The sequence below is a fragment of the Amblyomma maculatum genome, chromosome 1 (genome assembly GCF_055883805.1).
Source record: "Amblyomma maculatum isolate TAMU_Amacu chromosome 1, ASM5588380v1, whole genome shotgun sequence".
Classification (NCBI taxonomy): domain Eukaryota; kingdom Metazoa; phylum Arthropoda; class Arachnida; order Ixodida; family Ixodidae; genus Amblyomma; species Amblyomma maculatum.
Genome location: NC_139344.1, coordinates 142,933,060 through 142,953,435, shown reverse-complemented (window position 1 = coordinate 142,953,435; position 20,376 = coordinate 142,933,060). Strand labels below are relative to the sequence as shown.

At 46.2% G+C, this 20,376-nt stretch overlaps 1 protein-coding gene across 1 annotated transcript in view; it reads left to right on the top strand.

The window, feature by feature from the left end:
• Positions 1 to 351: 351 nt before the first annotated feature.
• Galphao (G protein alpha o subunit) overlaps positions 352 to 20,376 on the top strand; it is a 128,228-nt gene continuing 108,203 nt past the window's right edge. The window contains exons 1-2 of the mRNA XM_084589153.1: positions 352 to 647; positions 925 to 967. Coding sequence (XP_084445279.1) covers positions 530 to 647; positions 925 to 967 — 161 coding nt within the window. The 5' untranslated portion in view covers positions 352 to 529. The remainder of the gene's footprint in view (positions 648 to 924; positions 968 to 20,376) is intronic.

The window sequence follows — 20,376 nt, the reverse complement described above, 5'->3', positions numbered from 1 at the left end:
GGGAAAAAATAATGTTGAATGGGTTCGTAACACGTGCGCGAAGTCGCATCGAGCGCCGGCACCAGTAACTGGAGTGCGGCAGAGGACCGCAGCACGGGTGTCTGAGCAGCGACGGCGACGTCGCCGGACGTGCTCGAGCTCGGTTTCACAAGTAGACCGGACCAGCCGGGCTGCGAGGCGAAGTGTGTGCTGGCGGCGTGCTCGGCCGCGCGTCCATAAAGCGCGGGCCTCGGCGCCCGAGGAGCGGCGCCACAATCAAGCGCCGCGCGCCGCCAGCGCAAGATGGCGCTAAGGCTGACGTCACGCTGGGGCTCGCGCGTCGCCTAGGCGACCGTAAACTGGGTCCGGAGCGTCGATTGGCGGCGGCTGTGCCCGTGCGAGCGCTCATTACCATAGAGCTGCGGAAAGCCGCCTGCCCGGCTTCAGGGTGCTGTCGTCGCCTGTGCTCTCCGGCGAGTCCAGCGGCGTGTGTTGCCCAGCGCCGCCCACCGCGGGATCGCGCCCAGGAGCCCTGACCGCAGCTTGAGCCATGGGCTGCGCTATGAGTGCCGAGGAGCGGGCGGCGCTCGCCCGCAGCAAGCAGATCGAGAAAAACCTCAAGGAGGACGGCATCCAGGCCGCCAAAGACATCAAACTTCTGCTCCTCGGTGAGTGGCTTTTCCGCCTTACCGCGTTGCCCGGCAGTGTAGCTCTCCCTCAGTGCACGCGCGGTGGCCCTCCGATCCGCCCCGGACCGTGCCCTGAGGCTCTGTCCTGGTGCGTCTCGACGGGCCGCGGCCTGCCAAGGGTTTGCCGACACCGGGTCCTAGCATGATTAGGCTTAACGCACGTCATGGCGTCCATTATGGCAGTAGGGCAGTCATGGCGGCGCGCCTCTGAGCCGCCCTGTGTCCGCGCACGCTCACGGCAGACCCCTTTTTCCAGGTGCGGGGGAGTCCGGCAAGAGCACCATCGTCAAGCAAATGAAGTGAGTTGGCTCTCTGTGCACGCGGCCGCCGGGGACGCGTGGCGGTCGAGCCCGGCCGCCCTCCCCTGCGGCCGACCCGGGATCCCTCTCTCTCTTTCGTGACGCACGCGGCCCCACATGATCGATAAACACGACGCCGCCATCTTCCGAACCAGGCATGGCGCCCCGTGCCTCGCCCTGACACACGCGGCCACCCTGCACGTTTGCCACCCGTGCGCCGACTGGGGCTGTGGCTCCGTGGGCCCAGCCGACGACGGTGTGCCGGCGTCGCTCCTCCGTGCCACCAGTCACGCCCTCTGCGCTTTGCACTGCGCGCCCCCCGTGTAGGCTCCTGCTGGCAGCTTGTACGCCGGCCGCCTTTGGCCACCTCAGTTGACAAGTGGCTTTGCATACTCACGTCTCTCCTGACCGCAGGCTCAGTGCACGCGCTAGTCTCAGTGGGTGCGAGTGACACTACGACGGCCCACCGGAGCAGTGATGTAAGCTATCCCGTGGGAGTATTCAGAGCACTCGTAGGCCGTGGTTACTGCTAGCTCCCATTGCGGAGAAAATGAGGCTCACCTGAAAGCGGAGTGCGAGAACTTTCTGTGGTGCGTGGAAAGAACTCGCGCGGTGCATTCTTGCAGAGCCTGGAAAAAGAAAGAGAAATGGGAATACCACCCACAACGATCGAGCTGAGGAGCGAGCGTTCCGCCGAGTGTTCCGCTTTCCCGCATTTATGAGGGAAGGACGAGATGGCGATTCACTCTCCCGGAAGGGATAACACGGTGGAAAAGCATGTCAAAGCTTTCACGCGCACTGCTGAAGGCCGCGGGGGAGAACAGCACTCGCAAAGATCCTACTTCACAACCGATTGAAGGCGAAAGCACAATATGGAGTGCTTTCTCTGTTACCATATCGCGGCATTCCGCTGCTAAATAATCGCGCGTAGGAACGCCCAAAGGCTCCCACACACTTTTAACGAGAGTTAAGCAGCTTTAGTGAGAATCAAGCGCAGAGCTCTCTTCGGGTTCATCACGCAGAAGTGCATCGAGACCGCTTCTTTCCGCTGCAGTGGTTGATAAGTAAACATTAACAATTTTACGAGCTATGAGGTTTGGGTTTTTGGAAACGGATCAGAAAAGCAAGGAAGGAGGTGCAAGTGTATTAAATGTCGTTCATGATGTGGTTTACAAACTTCTATGCCGGTAATTGACGCAAAAGAAGAATATTTTGTCTTCTATCACGACCACTAGTTACTATACAGTGCGCGCGTGTAGTATCTATACTCTCAACCTTTTCCCGAGCTTTTTGAGACACTCAAGGCCTTTCACACTTGAAGTTACAGAATGTTTATTTCAACAACAGGGCGCCGACAATAAGAATTCCGTGAGCACGGTGGCTATATGGCTATTGTGCTTTGTTTAGACCCATTTCTTGACAGGAATGTATTCAGAAAGCAGCCAGCATAACGCAGGCAGCGTGCTCGAAAGGTCAAGTACCGCAAGAAAACATTGTTTGACAAACTGCCTTCCATCCTTTTTGCGCGACAAAAAGCGGAATATGTGTCATAATATAGGAGCCATTTTGATCGTGTTCGCGCTGGACTAGAGACGGTCGCCGCACAATAACGCAATAATGATGCTGTCGGAGCAAGCTCGCTGAGATTGGTAGTGTCAAATAAGCATACGATACGTAGATGCTAGTGGTTACAAAACCAATCGCGTAACTGTTTCATTGGTTTGATTTCAGCCGTATTCTGGAAATGAAATTGTGGTAGCCTAATGATCCTAGAAAGATTAAAAGAGGTCGTGTAATTAGCAGTAATATTTCATTATAACTTGCTTTGCTTACGTCTATGCTGTCGTCGCATTGAGAATCTAGGAAGTAGCCATTATAGGTAGTGATTACGACGTTCCGCAGCACCCACACCCGTTGTTTTATGCGGTCTTTGAGCAGCTCGTTTTGCTCAGAAAAGATACAGTGCGTTTGCTAGCTCGTAATCTGAACACAATAGACCTTCAAATGATCGCTAGCAGTGAACTACCTGCGGCTGTGAGCTTCTGCAGAAGCTGTTCTCAATCGAAACTCGTGGCGTATTCCTTCTTTTCGCGCGCCAAGCTTTCGTGGTGAGTGAGCTGTCGTGGCCGGACGTATGCACCGGCATATGCACTTCCTGGTAACTCGATGGGGAGCGTGCCTTGTCTGCACTTGGAAGTGCAGACAAAGCCCGCGCCGGTGAACTTTAATAATATATTGAGTGAACCCTACTTCTCTTTTCGTTACCTTCACTGCACTCGTCGCTGGGCATGTGCGGAGAGCTGCAGTGCACACTAAATATCACCACCTGCTGCGAAGGAAGGCACGAAGGGTTAGAAAGTCGCTCCCCGCGAGGAGACAATTTCTTAAGAAGGGAAATCTCTGCAGCATGTTCTCAAAATTCTTTCGGAGACACTCATATGCCAATGACGCGGTTATCATATGGTCACATTAGCGGATATATGTCAGGCGCAGGTTTCACGAGTCACCCCGTGCTTTGTGCGTCTTGAAAGTACTCATAACAACCGCGACATGGTGCACTTCCGCCATCAAACATTCTTATATTTTCTGATGGTTTATTAGGCTAGAACTTCAGCAGCGGAGCAACAAGAATGCCTTGGTTCCCAGCTGTGTGATTTCGCTAGGTGTCTCAAGTGCCTCGAACAGCATCCAAAGTATGAAAGAAGTCGAGGGAAAGAAGTTTGCCTGATGTTGCTACATGCATCTGTGCATTGGTGTCTATATACTGATTGCTAGGGGTATGGGGGATATAATAATGACAAGGAGGACATAATGACGACGCTATAACAGGAGTTAGTTCCGCATATAGAGTCGAACACACACCAGGCTCATTACGCTCAAACGTCACTTCCCGTGAGCTGCACATAAAACATGCCTTTGACGCCGTAAATAAAAGAGGCTCGTTGGTTAAAATAAGTTGTACATTGGCGTACTGCGTACAGTAGTCTCATTGTGACAAATGCGTATACAGATTCATTGAAATAATTTCTATACGTAACACATCATGTGAAAAGCTTGTACACAATGATATTCTATCAATGTACGCAAAACATCATATAAGCATTATTAATATAAACAGCGCGAACACGAAGACAAAGGACACGATAAAAGAAAGCCACAGTACAAGCGCTGACTCACAACTATGCCTAAGCCCTTTACTCCAAGGCCCAGAAAAAACAAGCATGAAGAAAACGAAACAGTCACGTGAAACAACCCCTTGGTTTCGTTTTCTTCATGTTTGCTTTTTCTGGGCCTTGGAGTAAAGGGCTTAGGCATAGTTGTGAGTCAGCGCTTGTACTGTGGCTTTCTTTTATCTTGTCCTTTCTCTTCGTGTTCGCGCTGTTTATATTAACAATGAATAAGTACCAACTCGCCCAACAAAGTATCTTGGTAAGCCATACATCATATAAGCACTCTTCTTGTCCTAAATACGCGCACTTGGTTGCATGCATCTGTACATTGTTGTCTATATACTGATTGCTAGGGGTATGGGGGATATAATAATGAAAAGGAGGACATAATGACGACGCTATAACAGGAGTTAGTTCCGCATATAGAGTCGAACACACACCAGGCTCATTACGCTCAAACGTCACTTCCCGTGAGCTGCACATAAAACATGCCTTTGACGCCGTAAATAAAAGAGGCTTGTTGGTTAATGTAAGTTGTACATGTGGCGTACTGCGTACAGTAGTCTCATTGTGACAAATGCATATGCAGTGACATTGAAATAATTTCTATACGTAACACATCATGTGAAAAGCTTGTGCACAATTATTTCTATCAATGCACGCAAAACATCATATAAGCACTCTTCTTGTCCTTAATACGGGCACTTGGCTACTTTTTTGGACGAATATAATGACTTTGCACTAAGTACGCGCATGGCAGTGAAGTGTAATTGCAGAGAAGATTCAACCGCCCAAAATACTTATGTACGCGTGAACATTTGTGCGTGCGCAAGTTTCCGAAGACGAGATCACCAGGCAGCTTGGGCTCATTTTTTTGTCAGGATCCACAAGCAGCAGTTCTACCGATCACGGTAGCTCAATGGATAACATACATCTCAGCTCCGCAAGGCAAAGAGGCTCAAACCACAGTCTACGTGTTTCTAAGGGGGCAAAAGAGCGAAACCTGTCGCATGCGGAGGTCTCCATGTGCTATCCACGTACAGGGTCGTGCACTCTTAGGGTCAACACGCGAGGAGGTGGCCACCCTCATCGAAGCGCAGTTGTGTCCGGCACGTCCGCGCATCGACTCAATGTGGCATAGGTACACGGGGAACTGGAGATGGCGCTTAGCAAGGGCTCTCGTTTTGCTTCGGTTCTCAGTAGGGTCGGGCGCATTGACGCCCTGAAGACAGCGGCCACGCCGCCATGTGCCCACCATAAGAGTGGAAGACCATGTATATGTGCGCCGTGGATGAGATTCCACAATCGGGATCAAAACGCCTGCAGCGCGCTCCTGCTGCGTATTCTGCAGGCCAATGTACTTCATTTAAAGACTAAGGCTCGCGGTATCGAATGCCAAATACTGATAATTGTGAATGGCCACGTATGTTCACTGGCAAAAACTCGTAGTGCGCGCGGAATATTAGAAGAAGGCCACAACGTTGCGCTCGTTTCCGGCCCACCGCCGTTCTTTCGGCCGTTTCTGTTCTGGCTGAGGGGCCCTCACAACGCCTTTTTTCACCATAAGTCGTCTGTCCATTTCGTGCTATTGTGCTGACTGCAAGAAAAAAGGCGTGTGACGTTTTCCTCGGTCGGATAAGAACGTCACCAGAAGGACTCGGAAAAATATCAGGAGAATTCAATTTGATGGCCATTCCAACGCAAAATAAAGCATTTATATTGTTGCTTAGTTCTAATCATTCTTATCTCTCACGATTAGAGTGGTGAGGAGCGAGCAGAGGAAGCGGCAATAATGAACTGAAAGGTATAACGTTTCAGTATGCCTACAACACTTAACTCACACATGAAGCATCCCGCCAATCTCTGAGTCAGGATGCCGAGAAGGAGAGGAGGGAAGAAAGGCAGCTTTCTTGCCTCCACAGCAACACTACTACATGCTTCATCAAATTATGAAGAAAAATGAGACAGGTTTTTAGGTGCAATACATGTTCGTGCCCGCTGATGAGCGTCATTATTATTTAGGGAGGGACTAATGTTTTCCAGAAAATCGATGTAGGCCTCCTGATAAAGTAACAACCAGCATGTACTTCCGGCGGCGAAAGTCTGGGGCGCAATAGAGATAATCCATGCGTCTGGATTCCAAGTATTTGAAAGAGCGCCTGATTTCATTACCATACGGCCAGCTTTATCTCGAACGATAACTTTGAAGCCATCAATTGATCAGCAGTGCTGCATGGTGCATTCAAGAAGAAATTGCAACCGTGGCTCGAGGATTAAACAAAATTGCCTTTTAAACTGAAAAGTTTACTTTTAGTTGAGGGGTTTTTAGATGTAGAAAATGTTCACTCAGTTTAGTTGACATTGCTTGCTTCCAGATGTCTGCACTAGACCAATGTAAATAGTAATGTATAATGACGTCCTTTCTCGTGAGTAATTTGTTGGGTAATTTACCGCGCTTCCCTTTTTAATCCTTTCTGGCTACGATGGTTACAATGCAGCTCCTGTCTACCGGTCGAAGGAAAGAGTTTATTATGCGAGAGAGGGGCTCCCCTTTCTAAAAGAGCCCATTTTCACAAGATGGTGTGAAAGCTTTACTATCTACTTGAGAGGAATAATGTGCTTGGCATGGATTGAAAAGACTTTGCGTTGAATACAGCCAAAAGTTTAGCATAATATAGTTTCTGTTTTACTGAGATAAGCTAGTTTATATTTCTGCCGTACTCCTCAGACAGCCCATGTTGGAAATCAAGTTGTTGTTTATGCAGTCGAAAAATGCTTATGGAAAAGCAAGTATAAATTTGCCACGCGTTATAGAGTAATTTTCTCGCGTTTTCTTTATAAACATAGCAGAAGCAAAAGGCCGCTTCCTATGACGCGTTTAATGTAGTCGTTGCTACTCTCGCGGAGACCCGCTGCTGGGAAACAAATTAGAAGACCTGTTAACACCAGACAAATTTATGCACCAACATTATTAGTCAAATTTAGTAAATATGAGTACATGCGCAAATAATGTGAAAAGTCACTGACACCAGAACTAGTACACTGAGTTGTCATGAGTGTAACACTCCAACAAAGCCCTTTGCACAAGCTTACGCGTATTTCATATTGTAGGTTACATATTATGCGACGTCTTTTGTGTTTCATGCAAGAATTTGTGGAAAGCAATGGTCGTGCATAGTATTCACTACTGTCAGACAAGTGCTGTGTTCAGCTTCACGATGGGGCTATCACGTGTAGCTGTCAATATACAACACATTATCTATGTTTTCACTACGACATGCATGGTGTATCTAGAAACGTTCAAGTGCACTAAGATCGAAGTAGTATTTTGTTTTCCTTACGGCTAGTAGGCACGTAGAATGTCGATGTCGGCTTCCTGCTTCTCCTGTCCCGTTGTGCGAATATCACAGGTTACCTTAGGATGCGGTGTAGGAAGTACTGCACTACTTGCGAGGCACAAATGGCGCAGCATCCGCTTGCAGGTTCGAATGAAATATCTTCGAAGAACAGGCCTTGCACTGCCTTTTAACACGATGAAAAGCAACGCCCATATTGGCGGCGGTGTTTATAAATAAAGTAGTTTTTTTTTTTTTTTTTTTTTCTGAGATTACAAGAACCCGTTTGAAGTACTTCTGCTCTTCGGCGTGGGGACCACATCTGGGTAGGGAGACAGGCGCTTTCCATTTGAGAAAAAAAAAAAAAAAAGGTCTTGTTTCGCGTGTGTTTTCAAATACTAAGCGTCCGCTGACGCCTCAGACATGCACCTTGTTATTAAAATGAAATTTGGTATAAGTGGGTGTCATCACGGGAGGAAAGTGGCATTGTGACTAGGTGCACTAAAACGAGAAGGATAGAGATGGACAGTTGTAGCTTCCTCTCTGACTTCATCACAACCGAAAAAAAAAAAAAAAAGTCTTCAATACCTGCCATTTCATTTATTCTCCTCAAATCCTCCCCAAATGGAGCAGTAATTGCAACAAAAATTTATTTCATTTAGCTCCTTCTCCGCTGGACGAAAGTCACGTGAAGCTGTCGGGGCCGTGCACATAGGCGTTAAACTGAAATCTACCTTTGTGTTTAGCTTCTAAGAAGTCACCGTAATACTGCACTCGAAACAGCACTGTTCCCTGCTGTCATAGGAATAACTTCCGTGTCAATTTCAGCGGCACGCTACTTGTCAGAAAACGATAAAGAAAAAAAAAATCAATATAGAGCTGTTTCTTTTTTAGGCTTACACTAGAAATTCGTTTCTTTTCTTTTTTGTTTACCCCAAAAATATTTCTCCTGAGAATTGTTATGCCCCACATTTGATGTCTGCCAGACGGTTGGGCTTCTGATCAAATGGTGTCCTCAAAAGGCAGGATGGAACTACTTATTCTAGTATCAAGCACAATGGCGTTTCATGCGGAAATTTCACTAAAAAATTATTTTTCTAGATTTCATCTTGCCAGTTAAGTCAGATTTCAAGGCTGCACATGGCCTCTGTAATGAATTTGAAATTATTCCATTTCTATCTGAATTTTATGGAACAATAATTTATTTTATAGAAAATCGTTGTAGTACATCCTGCAGCTTTAACAGAAATCTATCTCATTGGAGTTCGTTGCAAAAGCGAAAATCCAACTCTGGGCTATGCCATAACCCTGCAAGGCAAAAAACCTGACCGTTAAAGGAAGAATGTTCTAGCTCGAAGAAGCGTTCTATAAATAATAATCAAAGCACCTACTGCGTGGACAACATTAAAAAACGAACCCGAAACACTAGAAACAAAGTACGTATGGCGACGAGGCTTGGCAATAGTAAGCAACACTACTTTAGCGTACTTTCGAGATTGGGAATCGATCTATTTGCTTTGCATCGTAATAAATGCTAGGGATGACTCATTCTTCATGGGCACAGCTTAACCAAGCTGTGTGGCTCTCGTACGACGAAACTAAGTAGGCAATAAAGATGACCTGTGCTGAACACTGACGCTTCCTAAACTGGCGCTTTTTTTTTTTACCTGGTCTGCAAGCTGTGTCAGTGGTTGGTCATAGAAAGCAGATTCGAGGAGTACAGATAAAACAATCTAAGCACGCGACGTGAAAACATGTTCCTAGAGCTGCTTCCTTTTTTTTTTTTTTTTCGGTGGAAAATGCGCGAGAGGGTTCGGGGTAAAACTAAATTTTATTTGTGTTTAAAAACTTTCATTATGTCACTATTTTGGCATTTAATTGTGTACCAGTGAGTTGCAACTCTATTATGCCTTTTCCATATTGTCCCTCCTCACAAGCAGATCACTTCTGTTCACGTTAGCCGTAAAGCAACATTCAAAGAATAACAGACCTGACGGGCAAAGCAAGAAATACCTGCTCTTAAGACTACTATGTGACGAATATGGGCTCAAAATTTTCTTATTTCAGGGCTTAGGCCGATGATGATCATGAACTGGTCCCTGTGCGAGACGGCTTAAACACAGCCAGCTTAAGAGTGGCGTAATTTGCGCATTGTGAATTTCAAATGGCGATTACAGAACTGACGTTTCCCATAATTATTAAATTCTACGCAGTGTTTCACAAAGTTCCTGTTGGCCATCAGTGAAACAACGAAGAAGCGCTGGACGCACGTGGTTTTGACGGTTATACGTGACGTCACCACGGGAGCCATGTCGACACCTTTAAAACACCAAAAATACACCAGCTGCTCATAAGTTCGCTGATTAATAATTATCTTTGTTGCAGGCCAGCTGCCTAGAGACTGTGAAAAGGGTGCATTTGCTGATTAGTTTATCTGGTTTAGCAATCCAGATAGGTAAACATGTAAGAGGCTTCGTAAGTTATTCAGCGGATAAAATCGGTAACTTCGTGAGTGCGGAAACGTTACATAGTGGTTAAAGTTACATATGATAAAAGAACTTCGAATTAAGGCTTGCTTTAAAGCCATTGAAATTATTGTTGCTTCTGTTCGAAACAAGCTTATTTTATACCTGAGCGTATTAGCGCGGAGATAGGGCTGCCCTGCTACGTTCCCATGCTGAGAAACGGCAAAGGACTCTCCTCACTTGTGTTTAGCACGATTGCAAGGTAAAAGCAGCGAGAAGGCGAATGGAGGGAGTGAGAGAAAGGGTGCTTCGAAAAGTCGATTTTCCAAGCAACGCTCTTAAATATGATGACTGCGCTGGGCATACGTCAGCAATGAAAAGCTTTGACTGTAGCGGCAACGATAGCTTTATATAATACTGCGACGTGATGAATACGAACGTTTGTCGCTGCTACAATAAGCGAAGTATAGACTCTTAATTTCTTATTCGGTGCAGCCGACTGTGCTCGAATGGGGAGAGGTTATTTTAACTTGTTTTTTTTTTTTTTTTTTTTTTTTTTAAAGTCAAGAAAAGGAAACAGACATGGTTAACTGGCTTTAGCACCTTCTTCAGGCATAAAAGTTTTCTGCCATACTACTTAGGCTAAATATCCATTTGTTTGTAAATTCTATGTGTTCTTTTTTTCCTGGCAAATTTATTAGAAAGCGATGAGGCAGGCGCTTAGTACACAACGTATTCGGTTATGCTTATACACCGCCTTGTCCCGTTCATTTCACAGCGTTGTCTGACCATGCCGCAATTCAGCACTAAAGCTGATGTGACATTGAGAATAGCTTCACAATGAAAGCGCTGTAAAATACATGCGACTACATGCTAAGGCACTCACTCGGGATGAACATACCTCGCGAAACACGCACACATATACTTGGGGCGTGATCATTTCTTTACCGAGTCATTACGATTACCATTATTACTAAGATAGCGTGTCGCATTTTGGAAATAAATGCCTATATGTAGTCACGCTTTAGTGATGGATTGATCTTCTTGCCTTTATAAAAAAAAATACGTACGCAACTGTAATTGCGAAATTGCTCTTCAAGAAAGACAGGCGTCATCACAAATTCGCAATGTGCTCTCTGAACGTGCTGGCGTTCGCCTGCCAAAACCAGACCAGGGAAGAAGGTGGTCACAAAAGAAAAAAAGAAGCGTAAAATGAAGATCTGTCTCTTTATACTTTCTTGCCGCCGACAAGAAAGTCAGTTAAAAAGAAAGAATACAATGAGAATCTCGAGCTCGTGAAAAACGTCGTCGAATGAATTTTCAGTGGATGCGCCCCGAGTCTCGACGTGGATCAAGTGTTCCCAAGTAGAAATCAATTGATTCCGCGCGTTACCTTTCATATCAGGGGCCGCAGTCCTTGGCAGTGTGTCACCCGCATCCCTCTGACCGAACGTCCTTCGCTCTTCTCCGGTGATCGCGCGCTCTAGCGGCTCGTTGCGCGACGCTGACAGCCACACGTGGCGATTGTTGCCATGGGGTTGGAACGATGCCGAAGATTCGTCCGGGCTCATTTACCGGGCGTCAGTCTGTAGCCTAGGCGACGGTCAATGTCTGGCCAGCGACGTTGCTAGCATCGGACTCGCGAATCAGGGTCGAAGACTCATGGCTCTGGCACCGTCACAGCGGAGTCATCAAGTTGGCAGCGATGCTTGCCAGGCTTTCCCTTTTTTCCTGGTCATTTTGTGTCTAGCTTCATCGAGGAAAGGCGTTGTGGTGAACATTTTTATTAGCATTGTGGTGTTTGCTTCGATCATCCGTTCCTCTACCGTTTTGAAATTCGGCAACGTTGGCAACTCAATCTTCATTACAAGTTGCAAAAACATGCTATGGTGTTTTGAGAACTGTTCACGCTCATTTAGTTACCATCTGGTTCACTTGCGTCTTTAGCTTAGGTGTACATTGTAGATTCATTTTTTTTTTCGGTTGATCTACCTCAGAAGTTCAGAAGAGATCTTTTTCTAAATGTGCCGTCAACCGGGCTAACATGTTATTCAAAGATAAATAAAGATATAGTAATTCCGTGCAATGTTGCCCAACATTCTATAAGAACATTCTTTGGTTAAGTTTGCAGAATTTACCGTCCAAAAGCGGCTCAGACTGTGAGGGATGCCGTAGTGAGGGGCTCCGGAAATTTCGACCACCTGAGGGTTCTTTAACGTGCACTGCCATCGTACAGTAGAAGGGCGCGTTGCTTTTTGCATCCACAGAAAATCTGCGGCCGCGATCGAGCCCGCTCCATTGGGTTCAGCAGTCGAGCACCCTAACCACTGATATAGCGTGGCTGGCGAAGCAGTTGTGTAAAAGGTGCGTTTATGTCTGTATGCATCGCAGATGCACCATGGAAAGAAAAGGTTCGATTTTTCGGCGTTTTTGTTTTCATCAAACCATGCAGTGGGATCACTTTATGTTTGCTCCGGCTGTGTAACACTCTAACACTGGCCTCATTTATAGGGCCTCCAATGCTTCGGAAATGCTATGAGCATACAAAAAGTTTCCTTTTTATGCAAAGTTTAGAAATGTGACCAGTCCTCGCGTGTTTCTCGCAGCGTTCTTGAATGCAGTGCATCAATTTACATCAAAAACGTCGTGTACAGTCAGCGAGGGAAGGCAATAAGTTTTTCTCGAAAAAACACAACTGTGTAACCATTTCGCTTCGGCCTGACTGGCCTAATGATTTCCACCTAGAAACTCTGTCCACCTTGGGCCTTTCCTCCGAAAAACTATTTCCTCACATGTTTCTTGTTCATGCAAATACACCCGCCGGAAGAATAATGTGCTCGCCGTTAAACACACAGGGGAAGTTCTCCACGGTCATTTAGAAACCAAAACAAAAGTGTTCGTCGCAGATTGGCAAGATGCCAAGAGCCCGCAAGTAAAAGAAAAATCAGCAAAACGTTGATGGCAGTGGTTGCACCGCAGTTTTGTTTCTCTTGCGCGTGGTGAATGACTTTCTCTTCGTTTCTTTATTTCGTTTGCTGAAACTTATCCTGGCATTACGCACTAGTGACGTTAGGGATCGATTTCTCGGGGGGAGCTCGAGCTCCACTGTCATTTGGTGTGTCGACCGAACGACGTCAAGGTCGCATTCCCTCGCTGTCTGGTATTTTCGCAAGTGGGGGTGGGCGGTCTTGTCGCGCTCTCGAAATTTAGCATGTGCTCTTTGGATCGGTTCCCCTTCGTGATTATTGTAATCACAATTTTAGTCTAACATTTCTGATAACCTGATACAGATATGGCGGGTGGCGAAATGCAGCGAATAGCAGCACAACCCCTCAGCCAAACCAGGCTTGCTTTTAACATGTTTTCTGAAGATAATGTTTTTTCTCACATAACCCGTAGCGTTAAATATAAAAAGTGAAGAAAGAGTCATATTGAGTAAGTTAGTGCAGTTTCATATAGACAGCACTTGACTTCAGCCTTTAATTTTTATCCCTTTAATAACTTGAATTTATACCGCTTATGCAGTGGAAGGTAATGTAGAATAAAAGAAAACGAAAAAAAGGCATGCTATTAAAAAATAAAAGAAGTTCAGACGTGCGAATTGAGAATTTCAAAGGCCACGCGTTGCCTGTCGCAAGTGAATACTGGATGAACACGAGCGGCGTCTTGATCACTTTTGTTGCTGGAGTTTTGTGCCCTTCACTTCAACAACCAGTCTTTTCAGTTTCGCCCTTTGGATTTCACGCCGAAACAAAACAAAAGCACATCTCTGATAGCAGCTTCACTGATAGCAGCCTCTGACGCTTTATTGACGTCACTCGTTCAGTGCGTCCTCATCGGCTCCCAGCCATCCCTCTGGCTAGCACCTGCAGCCGTGCCCAAAACCTACACCTTTGACGCCAGCTGCTTCTTTGGTGCAGTCTTCTCTACCAGTTTGTTGCTCAGATACAAAGTGGCGCCGAAAATGGCAGATGTTCGCGATGGCTACTGTAACGTCTAATAGAAATTTAGTCACTAATGCTACAAGACAAGAATTCTTCTGGAGACTGCCTTCCAGTGCGAACGACCGCAGGACAGCATTTGTGGCCGATTGAAAACTTCCCGTTTGCTGAGAAAATTCTGGTCACACTAATCTAAGAAAATGCAACCAAATGTCATAGTTACTTTCACGATACTGTGTGTTATTACGGAAAACAGCTGTTCTACCTGCAAATAATTGTAATGTTGATAACGCAAGGGCTATGCAACCTGCATCTCTACGTCACTCTCTTCCCTTGAAACCATCAAGCTGCCACCATCTGTCGTTAGCGCGTACCACCAACATAAGCTGCGCATGCGCAGTAAATGCTATCGGTTTGCTTTCAACCAAAGGAGCTGGAAAAAAGGAGGCGCGCATGCGCGGAGTGGCAGTCTGAGAAAGACAAATTTAGAAAGAACTTTGTATGTAATGACTCATTCTTTGTACCACTGCAGTACTAGGCCGCCATTTATTTAGTAGCGCAGATCGTGCAAATGGAGTGCAACGTCGAAGACGACGCCAATGATAATGATCTATGCCCCTTTCGTTCGTGTTATTAGAGGAGGGGGGGGGGGGGGGTATACAACTGGCGCCTTCATGTTGCTAACAGCGCACTCAGGCGCCGCTCCATGCAAGCCGTTTTAGACGCTATGAAATGACCTCGTCTACGTTTACTACATACCAATTAAAACAAGCTCTTTTACAGCTTATCTTTTCCGTTGTTAGGATATTATAGCGCATGGTTTTGCTAGTCTGCGTGGAAAATAACTAGTGTATACCGAACATTTGATTTCCGTGCGTGTGGCTAAACGTCTTGAATAAACACCATCCGAGGAAAAAAAAGCAGAAAAAACAACAACTAAGAAGCGTTATGAAAGGAAGCTGCGTAATTATCGCTTTCATTGGTTCAAGTCTCACTTTTAAGCTGCCGGGAAAATCTTTCCCACTGCATACGATTCCAGAAGAAAATTCGGATTTTAGGGATGGTTTGTTTCGGCGCTGGCTTCGTTTCAACTTCATCCCTATTTCGGGCTGACGCTCATCGGAGCGCCCGGTATTGAGAACTCTAATAATTTTATGCCTTAACAGCTTTGTTGGTGACCTTGAATTACTTATTTATTTAGTACGAAGAAAGAGCATTCAACATTTTGCGGTGCCGAGCGTCATAGTATATAAGCCACAGCGCAATATCCGAAGGATATCAGCTTACACAGAATCGGCTTGCTTTATACAAGACTACACCAGACTCCCGCTGGTTGAATCTCCCATCGTACGCTATGAAAGAGTGCAGTACAGATTAGTATTGCTTCAGGCCTGTGCTCATAAAGTGCATATGCGTACTGTCTTGATACTTAGGGAAGGAAGTATGCATTTGGGTTGGGTCGACTGAGCCTCAACGGTCTGTAGGAATCCATCTTTGTGATGATCTGGCGCAATGTGAGATAACTCCTAAAACTTTACTTAGTTTATGTTTGAGTCTGAACATCTTCTCTAGCCAGTGTCATCCGTTTATTTTGAGCAAAAACGCAGTGCGGTAATGCTTCACGAGTTATATCTACTATAGGCCCTATTCACTATCAGGTTTAGCAGGTGGCCGTTGTGGCAACCCTGTATTGCGGAGACGCCATAAAGCTGGGCGGTTCGAAACTAAAAGCATACAAAAAATGCTTCCGACGCTTTGCCGCCGGTCTACTAGCGTAATCCCTGCTGCGCGCCGCTCATTTGTCGGATACTTGAGACGCCGTTTGCAACGCCGTCCAACCAGAGCTCGGATTTCATCGAGGCCGTACCCTGATTCGCTGTAGGCCCTCTCTCTTTCTTTCTTTCTCCCTCTCTAATGTTGCGTTGCGTGTGCCATGGTTGCCAGTAAAGCAGCAATCACATTACGGGAATAAGCTATAGCTTCTACTTGGTTATGATGTTCTGTGTTATAATGCTTAAACTGTTCCTTGTCGCGAAGAACTTGGCATCCTTGTGTATTTGCCGGGTAAAGAGCTCTCTCAGCAAATTATTGTGACAACATGACCAAAATGGCTTCATTTCTTAAGCTTTCTCAGGCCCTCACTGACTTCTTAAAATCCACCCAGGCATGCTGTCTACCACTGTTAGGTGGTGATGATGATAGCAATAGTTGTCAAGTGGCACCGTACGCCAAAATAATGCTAAGGAAGAATGCCAAACGACATTCGAAAACCTTAAACATATCATAATGATCTGGTCTTTATAGGAGACGAAAGAAATTACAAGTCAAAAGTAGTGTTCACATTAAGCAGCCGGTGCAGACTCAAAATAGAGCTGAATTTGTTGTTGCCAGTGTCGGTGTGAACGATAGTCGAAAACAAGGGAAACTTCATTGAGCGAATTTCCAACACGAACATAAGCTTAACATCATTCTTTACGTAGGGCAAAAATGGCGTTACGCAAGCTGGACAAGGACGATGCCCACGCGGGCCACAAATTTGCGCACTGAAATTGAAGTCGGCCTTCATTTCCAGCATTTACCACCGTGATTTTTCATTATTGTCGTCACTTTATGCTGAAAGCACCAGTGCGGGTATAGATGTTTTGTAATCATACCATGGAAGTTGAAACGTGCAGCATATTGCAATAGAGTGTGAGCATCTTGTCATCGGCGTGCGCCTGCTTTTATTTCCGGGGGCAGAAATTCAGTATCGAATTTGAATCATCCACATATGTTTCTGGCCTGCAGAAATAGTACAAAGATAATAATCGAGTCTTGAGTGCTACAAACGGACGCCGAGGTTACCAGCTCAAAGGTCCGTTCATTCAGAATATATAAGTATCGCATATAGAATATAAGTATCGCATTCCGACATCTGTGTGTCACTCTGTCGTGCAGTAACCGAGATTACGGGTTGCCAAATGTATTGGGAGGTTAACCGTCGTATATCAAGAGGGAGCTACACACAATACCTTTCTAGTTTCAAGTGTGGAAGTTGAAGACCACAATATCACATTTCGTCCTTCTTCACCCTGAATTTGGACAACGACAAGAATAATATTGTGCCGCGTTATTACGAGCGCGAGTGCCTCGCCTGTTGCCGTCATTGCTAATGCTACCAAACGTCTGTCTTCATTGCAAGAACACGCTGATTCAGTTGAATGAAAAAAAGTGCGTTTGTCGTTTAAACCTACACTACGGGCGGCGAATAAATTTGAACCAGTGGGACTGGCATGTTAAAGATGACAAACCTTGCTACCGTGTGCCGCAGCACCTAAACAACGCAGAATGAAGGGAAAGAACTGTTACACACAGCGCAGTTCAGGGGAGGGAATTTGCCCCAAGCAACCGATCCCTTGACTCTCATGCAGCCAGCGGCGAAACGTGCGATGATACCTGGTATCGAGGACAATACTCATCATTTACAAACAGGCGGCAGATCTCGGGAAACTTGAAAACGAATGCGGTTTGTAATTCTGTCGGCAAGCTGTCAACAGCGTGTCGCCGAGCAGGTCGCGCTGGGGAGCGCGCAGATAAAGGGCGCATATGTCAGCTCTGCGGGAGATAGCTTCAGGTGGCGCAGGAGTGGCTGGCTGGCGACAGATCAAGCCAGCTGCCGCTTGACTCGCCCCCGCGTGGCTTTGTGCTGTCCGGCCGACGAGGCAGTAGGCGCTCGGGCGCAGCTTTGCTTGCTGTTGGACGGCGGCTCCCACGCAGCGGCAGTCGCAGCAGCTGAAGCGAGCGGCACGTGTTCATTGGTCAATCGCAGACAAGACAAAACAGGAGTCACGCTGTGTATGGCGGTGCCTTCGCGGCGGTGTTCAACGAGGAAGACGGTGTGCACGGTGTTGCGGCTGGGTGCAGCGACACGGTGTTGCAAGCACTGAAGATGCGCTCTTCGCCACGAGTATAGCGGTCAAAAGCGATTGAGGGTGTCTTATTAGTGACGTCATAAACATTTTTCTTTGGAAGTAATGTTTCTAAGAAGAAAATTAAACCCCCCCCCCCCCACACACCTTCTCCTCGCTAACTTCTGGGGGAAAAAAAAAAAGACGGGATAACTTTTACTTTTAGCATGACCGCATTAAAGGCCCCGATCTTCACGAAATAGTAAGTCGGGGTTGTAGGCATCGGTGTTGTGAATCATGGGCATGCCTCTGATAGGTGGTGGTTGGTAGGTGACATGGTCGCGCACTGACTGGTCAGTTGGATGTATGACGTCACGAGACCAGAGGACATGGCCGAGTTGGCAGGCTTTGAGAACTCGGCCTTCACCATTGAGGTGGGAGGTTAAAATCGGAGCCCAGCTTTCCGGCTTGGTTAAAGTGGGTATTTATATCTGTGCCGGGTGGTCTTGAACATAATGAGGTATCTCAACTGCATGCTAATGAATATGTGTAGGTTAATAAGGACACAAATAGAGGGATCCGTGATTAAGTGAGCACCAAAGCGCATGTAGGCAAACGAGGATCCGCAATGTATCTATATAGTTTCTTTTGAGTGTAGCCAGAAACAGCCGACTATGCGCATTGGTCCTACGGACAAGCTTTGGTGCTGGCACAGCCGGCGCTATTCCCGTTTACCAGCCAACTATTTTGGATGGTAGAGATGCGTCATTTTACGGCTTCGAAGGGAGCAATATCATTAAAGGAATGTTACATGCAGAACGAACCAGACAAAACAGACTAATTTGGAAGTTAGTTGAAGAATACTGAAATGAAAGAAGCAGGCTACGGGCAGAGAGGAAAATGCAACCGATCCAGCGAAAGCTGGCAGACCAAAGAAGCAGCCAAAAATAAGCTCTAATTCTTCCGTTATTTGGCCTTTCTGCAACGTACGCAATTCATATACGTCGGTATGTGGAACGTGGTGTTTAACGTACCGAAGCAACAAATGTGCTGTGAAGGACGCCGTAGCGGAGAGCTTCGGATGAACTTGGGCCACGTGGGAGTCTTTAACGCGCGATGTCATCGCGCAGCACACGGATGTTTTAGCGTTCCGTCGGCATCGAAATGTTGCTGTCGCAGGCGCGAAGTACGCAGCATGTAAATACAGACAACATGTTTAGGCGAATTCCTGAAGTCTGAAAGATAAATGTATGCAAATCAGTGACGCAAGCACGTTGTGTAATAAGCATGTACTAGGAATCATGTTCTCGTTGTGCAAATAAGTCTGCTAAGTAACGCAAGCCAGTTTTACGTGATAGCGTAAGGGTTTCGTGTCGAAGAAAAACTGGCGTCGTCGTAGTAGTTGGCAGAGAGCGAGGAAAAAAAAACAAAAAACATTCCTGGTTAGTAGACCCATAATGTCACAAGGACACGACTTTACGTCTCAATTTAAAGCTCCCAGAAAGCTCATGTGAAACGTGATGTCACACGTGGAATGAAAGTGATAAAAACATCACACATAATGCGAATTAAAGGTTGTCGCACGTTTCAAATGATTCTATTAAGTAACCGATTTCCCCTTAAAATGCTTTGATGGAATTCGAACCCAGCACTCCTAGCCGCTTGTGCGTTTTTTGAACAAGCGGTATGGTTTTTCACAGAAAGTGGTAATGCATGTAATTAGGAAGGTAGAGCTTAGTTCCCCCCCCCCCCCCTTTTTTTTTTTTTTCAACTTTGAATTGCATATTTTCAAAGTCTCGTTGGCGCAGACAGCTTATGTCGTTTATTGTGGATATACTAGCGGTCATACATGTTAAGAGGACCATATACGTGACTTCTCTCTTGAGAGGCAGATTGGGTCGTGTGGACACACACTCTTTATGCACACGTCCTGAAGAAATGTGCAAAACAAGATATAAGGTTCGATTTCGAGTTCTAAGGTGGTAGCTGAACACCACGTTGCATAAGCATATTGTCCAGACAAATAAGCGAGACGGATGCACACGTGAGGAAAAATTCAAGATCATTATTTCAGGTTTCAAGAGGTAGAAGCTTTTTGCACATTATCATTTCTGCACTGCATAGGACCGCTCTTATTCGTTTGATTATTTATTGAGCCGACAGTGTTGTCTGGATGAAAGAAGCGTTCATTTCTTTATTAGTGGAATGTATCACATCATTATGAGAGAGAATGCACGCACATCGGAATCTGGATAAGTTGAGCAACAATGTGGTTGGAGTGCGCACGCCATCTCTGCACGGCTGATAGTGAGCGGAACAGGACTCATTTTTTGTTTGCCCTTATAACCTTACAAGCGTGTTAACGCATTGTCAACAGTAGTATTTTGAGCGTTCTGTGCGAACCGGCCAGTCGAAAGTTAGCGAATGTCGTGTCAACTCATTCCTTTAGTGTCCAACACTCATCTTTTTCCTTGCGAAGGCGGCATCCTTCATGAACGTGCACTTGCTCGAAGCCCCGTTCGAATGCGGAACGCCGCGCTCGCTTACAGAGATGTGCAGTTTCTCCGTCGACATTCACCCGCCGTCGTAGCTCAGTGCCTGTGGCGATTGT